A 16,926-nucleotide genomic window follows, 5' to 3' on the forward strand; every position below is an offset into this window, starting at 1 on the left:
GACCATGGGAGGGAGGTACCACCTTCTCCTCTGCCTCAAGCAACAAAGTGCCTTGGGCCAGCTCTGAATTTATATGCTTAAGTGATTAGACTGAGCATTTTATTTTATTTTATTATTTTTTAAAGGAAGCTTTCAGGCTCCTTCTTTGCCTTGGCACATCGTTATCCGTGAGGACGGAGGTAGGGGAAGAGAGCAGTCATGGCAATAGAGAGATGGTTCCTGATATAATTGAAACCATTAGCTGCGCTGGCACTCAGCTTCACATGTCTGTTCCATTAGTTCGATGCACTATAAAGAACTGTGTATTCAATTACAATGTCCATTTTCGGTATTCTGCTGCCCATCCCCCATAAGAAGCAAAAACACTCTTCCTCTTCCCCCCCCCCAACCCACTTCCAGTTAAACACCATTCAATACTTTCTATCCAGAATATTTTTATTATATGGATTATCCTATACAATGCCTTTTGGGTAACAGGAAGACATTTACAAGTGAAGTGGGATGTAGTTTTTTTTTTATGACTTCCATTCTTCTTCCCCCCCCCCCTCTCTCTCTCTCTCTCACACACACACACACACACTCACACAAACACACTCCTTTTGAATGGATACCAAGTACACAAAGTTATTGCTTTGTCAATACACACCTCAGATCGGATACAAAAATCTACAGTGGCAAGAATTGAGGATTTTCATTTTTATTTTTTTGTAAAAAGTCACTTTTAAATACCCAGCATAAACAGACCTGTGTAGCAGTGTATTTGAGCTTACCCATTACCTTTTTTGGGGAGGAAAGGGGGGGATTTTAAATTTTGAAGCCCATTTATAAAAAAAAGTATTAAAATGTTCACCATTATTTACAAGACCCATTAAATTACACATAAATAAATATATACATTCCAACACACTGTTTTCCCTTATACACATAAAAACCTCCCTGGATATATTTATATATATTTATATATATTCATATATATATAACTTTTTGGCCTATATAGGCAAAAAAATTAAAAAAATGTGCCTATTCTTTCAAGTTTTTTTCCTATTTTAAAAACACAAGACCTGATGACATATATAAAGCTGCAATATCCTGGCATTTAAAAAAAACAGAAGCAAGTTTATTTTGCATTTTTTTTTAGCTTGAACTAGTTTTTCCTTGTGTAAGAAGAACTGCTACAGTACGCTTTACTGCAGGGATGGGAAGCCTGTGGTATCCCAGGCACTGTTGGACTCCAAGTCCCATCATCCCCAGCCATGATGATGGGAACTGTAGTCCAACAAGATCTGAGCAGCTGAAGGTTCCGCTTCCCCCACTTTAGTGCTGGCTGCTCTGTGTTCATTTGAGTCCAGCAGAAGCTTAGTCTGCATTAGAATAACTTCCAGGATTTGTGCCTAGAAGTCTGAATCACTCTCAAAAAGCCCCCAAGAGGTTGCAAGGTGTTCAAATAACCATCAGACAATTTATTTCACTTTATACCAAGTTCAACTTCCCTTTGGATAAAAAATTCCCATTACATTTACAGTCCTGGTTGCCTTGTCAAGGCTTCAGGTACCCTGGGGTTAATACTGAGTTATGTTGTTGCTGGTTTCCAAAGATTTCCAGAACCAGGGGAATCCTGCTTATAACCCTGTTGATGATCCCATTCTTCTCTTCTTATTCTCTGGCACAGCCATGAGAGGGAAACTGGAAGGATTTGCCTTCTGTTTAACACTAACCTTAGTTTATTGTGACATCTCAGAATGATAAACAATGATTTGTGTGTAAACATGTGATTTATCGAAGCAACCCGGGTCGGCGTGGGGTTTATAGTTCTGGATTGTTATTATCAAACCATAGCTTGCACCCAATCTTGATGCCTTTCAGACATTTTGGATTACAACTCCCATAATCTCTTACCATGGGCTGATGGAAGCTGAAGTCCAAAACAGTTAGAGAGCATCAACTGGGGCAGATTAATTTACACTAATGATGGTTTGTCCTTTTTTAACATACGGATAAACTATACTTGGTGTCAGGCAGGAAGCAAACACTTCCTATCTCATCCTTGCAACTGCAAAGAGGGAGGTTCTCGATTCCAGGGCTTCAGGTAACATTAAAAAACCACGGTTTAGTGTTCCATCTGAACGCTGCTATCAGGATGTACGCAATGAAAAAGAGCATCTTATTCGAAGTTTTGAGAAACAGCACTAAACAGACTTCCATACAAGGAGAAAAAAAATAGCACCACTTTGTACTGTTTAAAAGTTTTTTTTTCTTTTAAAAAATGAAATTAAAAGCTTGTACTCATGTTTATCTTCGGTTCCCTGGTCCCACAATGAATGGATAACAGCAGCTTTAAAGAAAGGAGAGAAAGAGAGACACATGTATCTCACAGAGGAGCCTGAAAAGGATGCTTAAAAAACGAAAAACACGCCCCGAAGCAAGTTGTAACAAGATTATCTACATGCCCTCTAGGCAAGACGATCTTAAAGTCTGTGTGCGAGAAACAGTATACAAAAGTCTGGCTTCTTCCTCTTTCTCACTCACTTCCGGTGCTTGTCCATTTTCTCAATGCTTTTATTGGTTTCCGCAGGGCTCTGGTCGCCGGTGTTCATGTACGTTTTGTCTGCTATTTTGAGCGCTTCGTTCAGGTAGTTCTGGACGGACGTCATGGCAGCACAGATCGCAGCGCTCCCGAAGCCGTGGGTGATTAGGCTGAAGTGAGTCAAGCAGCCCTGGATGCCAGGGTCTAAGATGGGGCTCGGCCTCGCATTGCCTAGAGGGGTGCGGTCCTGAGTGAGGAGTTCAGTGAATTCTTTGCAGATCTGCCTGCAAGAGACAACACATGGAATTAACTTTCAACAAAACCATCGGCTGCCACAGTTAAAAAGGGGGCACGGCCTGCCGAATCAGAAAGTCAAGAGTGATATTACAGTGGGCAGGTGTGTAGGTGGGTGTGTCTAATCACTTCCCCATGTATACTAAAACACAGAAATATATTTTAATGTCAGCTACCTTTCTGTTTCTCAAACTTGGGTCTCCAGCTGTTGGTGGACTACAATTCCCATCATCTCTGCTAGCTGGAGATCATGGGAATTGTAGTCCAAAAACAGCTGGAGACCCCCGCCCCCAAGCGTGAGGAACACTGAGCTAACTGAAAGAAATGAAGAACACAACTGCCATTTCCTGTGTCACAAAAGTCAGCTGTTTGAACAGCTCAGATCAGTGTTTGTTATCCTCAGAGCAATCCTACAAGGTAGGCTGAAAAAAAGCAGTTATCTTATACCGAATCAGACTGTTCTTCTGTGTAGCAAAGCTCAGAAGCTGGTAGGGCAAAGGAGGTGGTAAAAGAGACAGCAGGAGCGAAGGGAGGCTGATTTTTCCCACCAGCCACCCCTTCAGCACACTAAGAGCACCACCAAGGAAGGGAGCAAAGCAACCCCAGTAGAGTGCAAGTGCGGGCTGAGCCTTTTGGAGGAGGGGCCTAAGGAACAGGTGTTTCTGACATCACCAATGCATTTGCCATTGGCACCTTCAAGACCACCTCAAGAGGGCAGTGGGGAAGCCAGTATTCATTTTATTATTCCTAGAGAAGGCTACGATTTCTTACATTGGCCCTCAGAATTTTAAGAGGGAGGGCAAACCTCTTTGCCTCCTATAAGACTACTTTGTGTGTGTTTTTAAATGCTTATTTTGCACCATGTTATCAATCTGAGACTGTTCATGGCTAAACACTCTTAAGCGCACCGTGAAAGTTTCATCAAGGCCCTTGAGGGCCTTTGAGTCTCTCATCCCCACCGCAAATCTGACCCCACAGTTGATGCGGGTCCTGTGAGGGCCTTTAGAGCACCATCTGCTCAGAGTTTGCAATATGAGCTTCAATTATTGAGGCCCAGGGATGTGGGTTTGCTCTCTCGACCCTTGTGCCCACCATGGCTTTTAAGATGTGGCAGGGATGGTCTGACTGGTCCAGAGAGTAGTTTATTTAGGAAGAAGGTGCCCATTGTACTGAAGGACTATCTTCCTCAACAGGACACCAAGTTTCTATGCAACTACTGCCCTGCCACACACTCAAAAGCACCCTTTCTTGGGCAAGGGGTTTGAGATCCACAGGGATCCGTCTTGTTTCCCATGTTAGTCAGCATGAATATGGAATCACTAGGAGATGTCCTCTGGGGATTTGGAGTGCAATAGCCCACAGGTGACACCCAACTCTATCGCTCCATGCCATCTGAATCAGAAGATGTGCAAGTCCTGGGCCAGTGCCTGTAGGCAGTGATGGGCTGGATGCAAGCCAACAAACTGAAGCGGAATCATGATTAGATGGAGCTGCTGTGGGTAAGTGGCTCATGGGTACAGAAATTAGGGAGATGGCCTGTCCTGGATAAGGCAACACTCCCCAAAGGAGCAGCTGCATAGATTAGAGGAGTATACTCCTAAGCTACCTGTGAACTGCCCTGCAGATGAAGGGTAGTATACAAATTTAATAAATTAAAATTTTAAAATTTCTCTGAAAGCACAGGTGGCTTAGGAAAGGGCCTTAGCTCAGGGGCGGAGTGCGTTTAAAAAGGCCCCGGATAAAGCCCTCGGCTTCTCCAGAAAGGTCTGGGGAAAACTGTTCTCCTAAACAACAACAAACTAATGGTCTGACTTGGTGTATAAGAAGCTGCTATGTTCCATGATGAACACTTCCTGAGCTGGGACAGTCAGGCATCAGTGAACCAACCTCTTAGCTGGGCTACTGCAATGCACTGTGTGTGGCTGCCCTTGAATACAGTCCACAGGGTGCAGCTAGTGCAGAATGCTGCTGCCAGGGTGTTAGTTGGGCAGCAAGAAAAGATTGTATTACGCCAATCCTTATAACATGGCACAAGCACCCACATAGCCACCAGGCTCAATTCTGGAGGGTGGTACTAGTGTACCAGGCCCTGAGTACTGGAAGGAAAACCTTCCCTTCCGTATGATCTTCTGCCTAGACCTGCTTTATTTAATCTGCTTTTAAGGTACAGTTGCATGACAATTTCCACAGCTTTGGTTTTGCAGAAGGTATGGAAGGCAACAGAACAGAGACAGTGAATTTAGAAGAAGAAGAAGAAGAGTTTGGATTTGATATCCCGCCTTTCACTACCCAAAGGAGTCTCAAAGCGGCTAACATTCTCCTTTCCCTTCCTCCCCCACAACAACACTCTGTGAGGTGAGTGGGGCTGAGAGACTTCAAAGAAGTGTGACTGGCCCAAGGTCACCCAGCAGCTGCATGTGGAGGAGTGGAGACTCGAACCCGGTTCCCCAGATTACGAGACTACCGCTCTTAACCACTACACCATACTGGCTCTTTAGCTAGCTAGCTCTCACTGGAGAAATATGGTAGAAGTTTAAATACCTGCAAATTCCAAACCATTCACCAAGTTTGCAGGCTGTAAGTGGAAATGTGTTGCTGGATGCACCTAAAATGCTTTTGGATGTTTCACATCTTAAAACCCCCACAGGGATCACTGTATTACTAGGATTTGATGAATCTTTGCTCCAAAAGGCACGTGGTGCCTTTTGATCTTGCAAGCATTCGCCAAGACATATTAAAGCTAAAAGGTTCTTATTTCCTCGTATTGACATTTTAAGCACCATTTAAAAATAAAAAGCGTTTTCATCCAGCCCCAAATGCAGAAACATACGTAATGCTCTACTTTGGAAAGCTGTCATCCTGAAACAATAGCCTACGTGTGATGCATTCTGGAGCCTTCAGATTTCTTCTTAAAATCCTTTCTCCATTCAAAGAAAATTTCACCACTGGATTCAGTAAAAATCGGGCTGCCCTCCAAACCTCAAAATGCTCTAAGCAGACACCATGATACCCAAAGCAGATTTTGGCACAAATCACCATAAAACTCTATTGTATCAGGAACTAGCTATGCAATCCTGAGGTCCAGCCAACATTTTTTTAAACACAAAATAGCTACAGCCTCCTAGAGAAGTCCACTATTCCATTAAAAACACACTCACACACACAAAAAATCTTAGGACAAAACACATGTGGGGAAACAAAAAGCGAAAGGTTGGTTTAAGAATACTCAAATTAAAAATATTTGGTAGATTTAGACATCAGACAAAATTCACCTCAAACGCTTTCTTTTAGTACCCATCAATCTGCGAGTGTCACCCCCAAAATGGAAGTCTTTTAAAGAACTATTGTCTTGAGCTGAATATTGATTTTGCATGGATGAGAAACACACCCATTTGCACAAGGCAAGTCCCACCAATTTTCCAACATTCTCCACCAAAGCCCTCCTACCACCACCACCGACCAAGCCACATCCCACGCTGTGCTGAGAAGGTCTTCCCAAACCCTTGAGGAGCAGCTTGTTCTTGGACTGGAGAGGGTGGGTGATCAGCAAAAACCAAACAAAGAAGCACCTTTGGATGCTGTGCATGACTTTCAGTTGGGGAGGGAGGAGAGATGAAGCATGCAATTAACTCCACCACTCTAATTTGAACTAAAGCATTCACCTTGGTGAGCTTGAACCCAACTTTGTTGAACTTCGGAAGGAGCACAGGAAACAGGCTGATACGGAGTCAGAGCCTTGCCCAGTCTCAATGAGTAAATTGCCTACAAGCAGGGATGAGGAACCTGCTGTTTGACTACAACTCCCATCATCAGTAGCCACTGGCCACGCTGGCCAAGACTGATGGGAGCTGGAGTCCAATAACATCTGGAGCACCACAGAGGGTCAACAGAGATCAACCAACAGCAGCTCTTTAGCATTTTGCAATGAGTCTTGTTCTACCCTCCCTGGAGCTGCCAGGAAATGAACAGCCCTCCCCACTCAAGGAACTTTGCATGTCAAAAAGCCTAAGAATTCAGACAATTTGCTCTATTACTATGAAAATCACTCCAATATTCTGTAGCATTGCTTAAGACAGTATCAGGCAAACATATACATTCAACATCTTCAGGAACCTAAGCTTGCTTTAATTTTTAAAAAATGCACTGAGGGGAGGGGACCCATCTGTGGACACTAGGCAGAGTGCCCTTGAACTTGGAACCAGTCCTTGTAGGAGCCTATAGGCTGCGGACAGGGAAACTTTCAGGTAATTATTCAACTCCCATCAGCTCCATCCAGCATGACCCATCCAGCAATATCAGGAAGCCTTGCCTTAAAGCAAGCCTCAACAACTGCCACCATCCCCTAAATCAGGCATAGGCATACTCCGGCCCTCCAGATGTTTGAGACTACAATTCCCATCATCCCTGACCACTGGTCCTGTTAGCTAAGGATGATGGGAATTGTAGTCCCAAACATCTGGAGGGCCGGAGTTTGCCTATGCCTGCCCTAAATCTTTTAACATGCAGATCACAGTCCTCCTTTATGTAGAACTAAGGGTTACGATACAAATGCTAAAATACAAATTGGTCGTCCAGGATGCTCCTGTTCAAAAAGAGAATACCTACTTTGCAGCCAGCAGCATGTTCTTCCTGTTAGCCATCTCATTACGCCCCAGATGCGGCCGAGTTAAGTATTCGGCCACAGCCTTGGAAGGAAACTCAGTTTCACACACGTAGCCAAAATCCCGGGCAAGATGTACAGCTTCGCCTGGAAAAGATGAGAAAAGATAAAGCTGTGATTATCATCCTCTTCTTATTCATTTTATTAATTACCCACCCTTCACCCCAAGGTCCCAGGGTGAGTTACATTAGATATTAAGTTAATATCTAATATTAGTTTAATACCTCCCCTCCAAAAAAAACAAAAGCAGTTTGCAGCACAAATTTTACATAATACACCGTTTTCATGATATGCCCTACTTAAGACCATAAAGTCCAAGTTAATTTTCCAGCAGGCTCATAATTTATGTTTAATTTACAACACCTGAGCAATTCTGCCTTGACATCCAAAGGCTGCAAAAGGGGTTTCTTTGTTCTTAGTCTAAACCAGTGACTGACAGAATTCTGCCACAGGATAACCCTTGAGGGTGGCCTGTCAGGGGCTGCGTGCGGACAGGGGACCAAGCTGGTGCAACCAGTGGCCAAAGTCCACAATATGGGTGCGGTGTCCTCCATTTCTCCTTGCTGCCCAAGGAAAATTAGGCCAAGGCCTCACAAACCTCACCCCCTTGTTCTAGCTAGCCTATTGGTTTGTTCTAGAGTGTGGATCAGCTAGTCTAGGGATGGGAAACTTTTTTCACCATGAAGGACTAGAATCTCTGGGGTGAAATGAGTAATACATAGGGAGCCACAGGCTGGCACAACCAGGCCCAAGAGTGGACAGGGCCTGTCTCTTTGTGAGCGCACCAACTTATCCCCCCCACACACACACAAACACACGATGCAGAAGATGAAGTGATTTTCAGCAGGCAACAAGAAGGTCCCCACCATCTTGAAGTAATCTACCATTTGGACTACAGTTCCCATCACTCTCACCCAGTCTCTGATCCCTGATGGGAGCTTCTGTCCCAAACATCTGGAAGGCACCAGGTTGACAAAAGCTATGCTAACTGGGTTGCAGGCTGACCTAATGAGGGTTTCAGAAGTAGCATTGTCACCCTATAAATATGTGGAAATAAGGCGGCGCGAGTCCTCACATACCATACCCTCCAACACAACGTGGCCCAAATCTGGGACACAGTCTTCCAGGTCCAAAATCCTGCACAAGTCACGTGAGCCACGTGAGATCACAGGCTAGGAAAAAGCATTTTCTTTGGGTACAGCGTCAAAAACACAGACATTTGGGGGCGCCTTGCAAGATCATGGACCTCTCCCTCAAAAAAACCACTTTTCGGGGGGGGGAGAGATCTTTTCCTGAAATGGTGCAAGAGACCAAGGTGCCCCAAATGGCTGCCATGCTCTCGTGGGGGGGGGGGAGATGGCCTGGTTTTCCCACGGCATACATGTTAGGCTAACGGTGGGTCCAGACCCCAAAAAGGGTGGAGACTTATTGAGCTACTCTATTGATCAAACAAAGTTCTCTTGAAAACAAGTTTCAGCAAGAAACCCTTTTTGGACAATTGTCTATACAGAAACATCCTCTTTGGACTGGAGCTCTAGGGATTTTGTTTAGGATTGAGGCAGAGTTTCTTGCATCATCCTACGTCCCCGCCCCACCCCCACCCCAATAATTAGCCAAATTCTACCTTCTCATCCTGTAATTGGCCTCTGTTCCCAGACTGTTTTTGGAAGATGTCAAAAGAGATTGCAAAATATTACTTCACAATTAAGTAGCTTGGATGAACACAAAATTCCGAGCCGCTTAGATATTTGTAAAGCCGCACAGCGACAGAAGCTACCACGGTTGGCTTACAAGTTCAGCGCATCCCCTCCCATACGGTTGGTGCAGCTTGAACCAAAAAGACACTCATCCAAAACTTGAGGACAACTCCCATCAAAACAACTAGCAAAGCAACTATTCATTTTAATGGATCCGGATTCCACCCAGACAATCCAGTTAAACAAAAGATGTGGGATGCAAAGCATATTTCACCCATTTGAATTCAATCGACCCGGCATTCCGGTGATGGAACACATTTCCTCAGAAAATACAGGATGGTTTGCCTATGTTGCAATAAAAGTGATGAATGTGCACCAAGTGATCTCTTGCAAGTGTTGAGTGAACCATCATAGATTAGCTGCTACAGACAGGTGGTGCATCATCTCAGACATGCTTGTTTTCAATGGATGCCATTCATACATTCATTTTCCATTCATCAAAGTTAAACATCCATGCACATGTGAACTAGCTCAGGGCCCCCCCCCCGAGTTATTTCAGTTAATTATTTCAAATGGGTGTACACCATGTGCTTAAAGACATGGAACTGCAAATCTATCAAATCCAAAATTTGGAATCTGTGGCCTTGCAGATGTTGTTGAGACTCAAACCAACCCAAAACAGAATGGCTATCAGTCATGGATGGTGGGAATTGTAGTACCAACAAGTTCTCCCTTCCTCCTTCATTATATCTTTTGCTTTAAACACACATTCTATTTGTAGAAAACCTAAAAAGAACCCATGGCTGCAATCCCAAAGATTATTTATCCCAAAGAAACCATGGCTTTAATAAAGCATTACTCTCAGTTAGTAAACCACTGCATGTGCTTTCTGTCTGCTACACTCTCGCCTTAAACTCCACCGCCAAGTAAAAAAATAATAATAATTCTTTTGGAAACAGTTCTCTCTGATCTGAAGGTTATTGGAGGCTGATGGAGCTTTTATTATGGGTGAGCTATTGCTCTTTCAAAACACTGGATTCTACTGGGAACTCTCCACCACTGAACTCTGCTGTCTCGGGGACATTCCTAAGCTAGTTATCAGAATGAACATTCTCATTCCGGATTCTTAAAACTCTTTTGAGACACTTTCTTAATTTATGGATTAATTTCAACTAGATCTAGTCCCCTTAAAGCTTTGTATCAAACTCCTTAATCAAAAGTTATGCAGTGGCGCAAGAATTTGCCAAACTGTCTGGCGGGACACACACTAATGTGCCTCTGGAAATGAATTAGTTAAATGATGAGAGGTTCCTAGGATTCCACTGGAGAGGCTACCCGATTTGCTCTCCTGCTTACACCACATCCGCAGCTCTTGCAGAAAAGCAACGATGGAGCACACTCTGCCTTCCCATCCTAGAAATAAATTTATTTGGCCAACGGTAAAAGTATGGATCGAGACATAATCTGGGGGTGAGGGAGAAGAGACAGGAACAAAGGAGACTATGCACACGTCGGCGACCCAGATTTTTTGAGAAGCGCTGCCATAAAAATTTCTATGAATAAAAATTTGGGATTGTCGATTACTCAAGCACAGATCAGCTGCTTGTTCACACACAGATGAGTCACAAGGATGGAGTTGCAGCAGCTCAGTTTCCAGTTTAGAGTCTGCGCAGTCTCAGATGAACGTTAACCCCCACAAACACACGCAGCCTACATCCTGTATTACATCAATGGCCCCACCCCCAATTTAACGCTTGTGAAATTGCACCCCCACATTTATATCTCTCTCTCTTTCTCCCTCCTAATGATTTTGGAGTACTGGGCTTCAACTGGGAGGGGCGCAAGTCAACAGCAGCACTGACACACCATGTGGTAGTGGTAAACAAAAAACAAAAAATTCAAGTTAAACACTCTTAGAGCAGAACCAGATCCGAACCAGATATCTAAAGTACATCCAGTGCATATTTATAGAGCAGACTCCTGGGAACTGTAATTAGTTAATAAGAGTTTTAAGGACGCGGGTGGCACTGTGGCAGTGGTGTAGCGTGGGTTGTCAGCACCCGGGGCAAGGCAAGTAATTTGTGCCCCCTAACCCATGGATTTGCACCCCCTAACCCGTGGATTTGTGCCCCCTAACCCTAACCCCCAGATGTTGCGCCCGGTGCGGCCAGGCCCCCCTGCACCCCCCACGCTACGCCACTGCACTGTGGGTTAAACCACAGAGCCTAGGACTTGCCGATCAGAAGGTAGGCGGTTCGAATCCCCGCGATGGGGTGAGCTCCCGTTGCTTGGTCCCTGCTCCTGCTAACCTAGCAGTTTGAAAGCACGTCAAAGTGCAAGTAGATAAATAGGTACCGCTCCGGTGGGAAGTAAACAGTGTTTCTGTGCGCTGCTCTGGTTCGCCAGAAGCGGCTTAGTCATGCTGGTCACATGACCCAGAAGCTGTACGCCGGCTCCCTCTGCCAATAAAGCAAGATGAGCGCCACAACCCCAAAGTTGGTCACGACTGGACCTAATGGTCAGGGGTCCCTTTACCTTTACTGGGGATTTTGGCTCTGCAAATGGGGAAATTCACCATTCCCAGGAGTTTTTAAAGGTGTGCTGGACGTACTTTAAATGCATGGTGTGGGTCTCCCGTTTATCCTTCAAATCATTTTGGACCACAACTCCTATCAGCCCCAGCCAGGGATTGCAGTCCAGAAACAATTGGAGAGAGCCATGTTGGCAACGGCTGAAGCAGAAAGTCCAGATATGAATATTTGGGCTAAAGTCTGAAAATGGAACAACACAGCTTTAGAGGACATGCTCATCCAAGTCACCTCGTTTGTCCTTTACCCAGAAAGGCTCTTTTTAAAAAATAAAGAATTAAGACTGACCTTCCACCAACGATGTCAACAAAGTCACATTTGCAGCTTTCCTTCTGCCAGCTGGAAGGTTGAGGCCAATTTTGTCCAGCTTCTCCCTTAGAGATCGGCCACCATTTTTAGATTTGGCTCTGCAAATAGCAGGGGGAAAGAGGTGGACAGTGTTTTATTTAGCCGCACACCCCTGATAGAGGCCACATTTCAAAGCAATTGAGAAATGCCAAATTACTGACATTCAGTGCAGTTTGTTGTGTTGCGCGGGGGTGGGGGGGAGAGGAATCGAGGGCGGGGGGGTCAGAATGGAAAAACAAGCTTTGACCTACTTTTTAATGCTCCATCACATAAACATCAGAAAGCAAGATCAAAAAGAAAGGAAGCGGGGGGGGGGAGAGAATACGCTTTGCCTTTGCATTCACACTATCAAAGATCATTACGCTTACGGCAGGCGTAATGAAAATTGAACCTTTTACAAGCATGGAGCATCAAGTTGAGCATTTGTTGCGGCACAAGCATAGATATATTAACCAAGATTGCAATCCCAGCCCAGGCCCTCAAAATCAGGAGTACCATTTGAGGAGCAGGAATATTGGGGAGGGTGGGTCTGAGCTGGATTCACCAGCACCCCCCTTTGGTGTTTAGAACCACATGCTTTTGATTATTCCTCAAGGACGCCAATAGCTCTGGTTCTTTTTAGAAAGTAACCACAACAGATGCTCTTAAAACACTGTGTGTGTGTGTGCTTTAACCTATCCAAGAACCTTGCTCAGAAGATCTCTCCTCTCTCTATCCAAGTTAGAATTCTCCATGGGTGCAGTTAGAGGTTGTTTTTAGCCCTAGACTTCATGATCTTGGGAGATGGAGGGTCCAGTCTTTAGATAACAATATGTGTTAGTTAAAAATGCAGTTAGCCAAGCATAGGCAAACTCGGCCCTCCAGATGTTTTGGGACTACAACTCCCATCATCCCTAGCTAACAGGACCAGTGGTCAGGGATGATGGGAATTGTAGTCTCAAAAACATCTGGAGGGCCGAGTTTGCCTATGCCTGCAGTAAGCCAACTCTAACTGCATTGGAGACCCCCTTGCTTGTTCCACTGAGCAGGAGCCCTGGACATCTTTCCAACAAAGTTCTGCTGCCCTGATGATCCCCCTAGGGGTTGCCAGCTTATTGATCTGTCTCTGCAGCTGTGGCTATAACAGCAGCTCAGTGCACAGACATTAGCAGGGAGCATGGCTCACTTTGCTTCAGAAAGCTTCACCCGCCGGGTGTTTCACCTATGACTTGCTATTAAAGACACATGGGTGTAGGCATGTATCTATGGGTGTGAGAAGTTTGACCAGTTGGCATCCTTAACAGCCAACTGGAAATTGTACCCTTGGGTTGAAAGGTGGGAGAGGAATCGGCCGATTATTAATTTATGTGAACGCCATTTAAACACTGTGGTACACAGGCGGCCGAGTGAGTAAGAAAACCTGAAAATAATGGGTGCAAGATTCTCTTTTTGTAGACTGAGAAGCAACGTGTTACATTAACAGGAAAAAGAGGACTTGTTTCTAGACTTGTTATAGCACTTTTCATTTCTGGAAATGCAAGGGGTGCTAAAGAGAAAGAAGAGCGTGAACACAGAGCTTGGAAATAAACTGCATTAGGATGCAGCGTTTGGGTTTCACTCCATCTCCCTGCGCAAAATTGTTGAGACACAAAAATGGTATTTACATGCCGTTTGGCTTAAGAGGTGGTATGAGAAGCTCTAGTCACTGGAATAGTTTTGACGGGGCGGGGGGGGGAGGAGAGAAGAGGGGGGTGGAAATCACAGCCTCCTACCTTCGAAGAACCCCTCCCAGCAACGAAGCGTTGAGACATTCCGGAGGAGAGAGCCTTCTCTGAACCTCTGCTACTGTCACTTTGTATTTAGACGTCGAACTGAGAAGAGAGAGCCGCCCAGGAACAGAGCAGAATACTTCGTTGGGGTTGATCACGACGCCGATAAGTCCATCCTTCTGGCAAGGGAGACCTAATGCATTGTTTTTCGTTAATGAAATAGGACCTAGGAGAACCAAGATATACAGGGGGGGGGGAAAGAGGATGGTGTGTTTTTTCCCCCACTTTTGGGTTTTCCTTTAGGGAAGTCTAAATCACTTAACATTTAATAGATCTATTAGACGTCATAAATCCACTGTATTTTATTAACCCATTAAGATGCATTTCCCAATGGGGTTCTCATGAAACTTTTAACTGCAAACTATACAGTAAGAAAGTGAAAAATGTAGAAGACCATCCACATTTGATGCACTCCTACTAAGATTATTTAATGATAAAAGAGTAATACATACATATGCATGCTTAACTGCTTTTCCAGTTTGCAGCAATGCAGCCTATTTTTCTCTGGCAGAAATGCTCAGTTTTATTGTTGCTATAAAATGCAAGCTTCATTTAACTAAAGGAAGTTTCCTTTTTCTGAAACCTGAAATGGCATTGGGTGGCTGCATGCCCTACTTGACAGGGAAAAATCCTCTGTCTGAACAGCTGCTCCGTCTTTAACAACAAAGAACCGTAAGGTGGGAGAACATCAACCTGGAATCTGCCCCTCACCTGGATAGCAGACTGAGCAAACATAAAGGTCACCGTATTTCCCACTATCATGAGATCATTGCATTTATTTAACTTACAGTAATAATTTTTCATATCTACATTTGCATATTTCATGCAAATCTATATCCTTTTTCTTTAGTTATGCATTCCCTGCTTTTTTTGCATGGGGAGGGGGGATTTGTAAGCAGCCACCATAAATGCACAGTTGCATTGCAGGAATTGTAGTAAAGTAAGCAAGTCAGTAGAACTTATCTTACGTGTGCCTGAGAAACAGTCATGTTTTGCCAAATCAAAGGCCGGTGTCCCCTCCCCCCCCCTTATAATGTATGGACCAGGAAACGGTTTAACAATCCGGCCCAATACTTTTCTTTATCAAAAGAGGAAGATTCTCAAGCGGCATGAAGCTGACAGCAAAAAAATAAATTAAAAAATACTTCTGCCGTGAGCTAATTCTCAGATCGGCACAGTTTACAGCAAAACAACATTTCTGCTTTTTCTCAGTCACATTTTTCCTTTCCAAGTCACCCTGGGGTTTTTCCGGAAAAACTCTCCTTTTTATTCTTATTTTTAAACAAAGTAGAGGGAAGGAAGGGACAGAGAACAGGATTCAAGGAGTTCATCTACCCTGGTATCCCCCACATCAGTCCCCCCCCCCCAAAATGCCACCAATGAAAACTTTTCACTGTGGATAAATCCTAAAGCCCATGCATTTAGAAGCAATAGGGCAGCAAGGTTAACCCATTCCTCCCTGCTCAGAAAGCCTGAAGGCAATTTCACTTTTCTCCCTCCATGCCTGCCTGTACCTATCTGTGTATTTGCCTGTATCTTTCAACAGAGATCTCCCCACCACCCAGGTCATTAATGAAAGTAGTGACAAGTCTTCCCTTTCTAATAAGGAAAGGAAAGCAACATGAGCAAACTCGTAGATGCAGGAGAGAATAAAGACCTTTGCTTCAAAACAGTGGCATTCCCTGGTTAATTTGATAACAGGCAAAAGCTCTTAGCCTTTTCTCCAGCCTGTATTGTAATACTTGGGATCCACATCTACTCTTCCCTGGATTAGATCAATAGAACATTTCTTCCCGCCACCCAATCAGCTTTTGACAATTCTTCATTAATTCACCTGCCTTGCCAAACACTCCTGCTTCGCTTCCAAAGACCATATGAATAAGGAAGCAAAAATTCAAAAGTATCTGCAATAGCCTTAGATTTTTGCCTTACACGCTCAGGGATAGAAGCTCATTCATTTCAGAGACTCTTGACATAATCATACTGTAATCAGCACAGTGCAAAACCATAACTTGGTAATAATCTCAAGAGGGGAAGCAATCGCTTTCCCATACAATAGAATATTGAGGCTTAAAAAGCAACAGTTCACCCATGTGAATGTTGCATCAGGGTATTTTTTTTTCCTGGTATGGCAAGTACAGTTATTTGCTGTTCCTGGGGAAATTACAGCTCAGACTAGTTTTTAAAGTTTCCACAAGAAAATTTAATAACCCATTTTATTAGTCCCAAATTCCACATCCTGGATTATTTTTTTTAACAGCCTTTAAAAGCATCTGTATGTAAACAAATGCACACTCCAGTCAAACCCACAACCTACTTACTTTGGAGTAAATGGGTTACAGTATATGGAATACAGCCTCCGGCACACATGCTAGCTCATGCAGAGAACTGGAAAGGAGTAGGGGAGCTCGATTTTTCATTTACAGAAACTTCGTTTTTTAAAAAAGAAAAAAGCCACACGGAAGAAAATCTTTTTTTCCAAAACAATCTACCACTATGAAACTAGCCTTTATCGGTTAGAAATTCTTATCTTTTTAAAAAGAAGACACGAGGAAAAACCAACAGGAGAATGCAGATTTACTGACCTTTTCTAATGACTGTCTGGTCATGCATTAATAAATGCTGATCTTCCACATGCTGGAGAGAGAATGTGAAATTTTTAGAACACAATTGTGGAATAAAGAAAATACACCCCACCTTCTCCCCCCCCCCCCACTACACGAAATGCACATACACAATGCTATTTTCCTCCAAATGGCTATGAACCTACGGATTAACTTTAAGGCTAAACCCTAAACATATTAATTGCAAGAAGAGCCTTTTATTCCAATAGGATGCCCACGTAGTGACCAGAGACCAACAATCAGGTGTACAGTCTTCTCTTCAGAATGCATATAGAGGTGCCAGCCCTACTGAAATCAGTGGCGCTTTATTTTTATGCAAGTTAGTGTGTGTAGCCCATTTCTGATGCTAACTCAGAATTCAGTCCCATTAAGTTAGCTTATTT

General features: G+C 43.9%; 1 protein-coding gene across 4 annotated transcripts in view; it reads right to left on the bottom strand.

Moving 5' to 3' along the window:
• Positions 1–681: 681 nt before the first annotated feature.
• The window catches only part of TFAP2C (transcription factor AP-2 gamma), a 33,284-nt gene continuing 17,039 nt past the window's right edge, over positions 682–16,926 (bottom strand). For 3 of the 4 annotated variants that reach the window (XM_081011396.1, XM_081011395.1, XM_081011397.1), the window contains exons 3-7: positions 16,505–16,556; positions 13,863–14,085; positions 12,052–12,170; positions 7,424–7,565; positions 682–2,808 (exon numbers count right to left, since the gene is read on the bottom strand). In XM_081011396.1, the coding sequence (XP_080867522.1) occupies positions 2,523–2,808; positions 7,424–7,565; positions 12,052–12,170; positions 13,863–14,085; positions 16,505–16,556 (822 nt within the window). In that variant the 3' untranslated portion in view covers positions 682–2,522. The remainder of the gene's footprint in view (positions 2,809–7,423; positions 7,566–12,051; positions 12,171–13,862; positions 14,086–16,504; positions 16,557–16,926) is intronic. The other variant, XM_081011398.1, reaches the window with a different exon arrangement.

Source organism: Podarcis pityusensis, assembly GCF_964106645.2.
Source record: "Podarcis pityusensis genome assembly, chromosome: 6".
NCBI lineage: Eukaryota > Metazoa > Chordata > Lepidosauria > Squamata > Lacertidae > Podarcis > Podarcis pityusensis.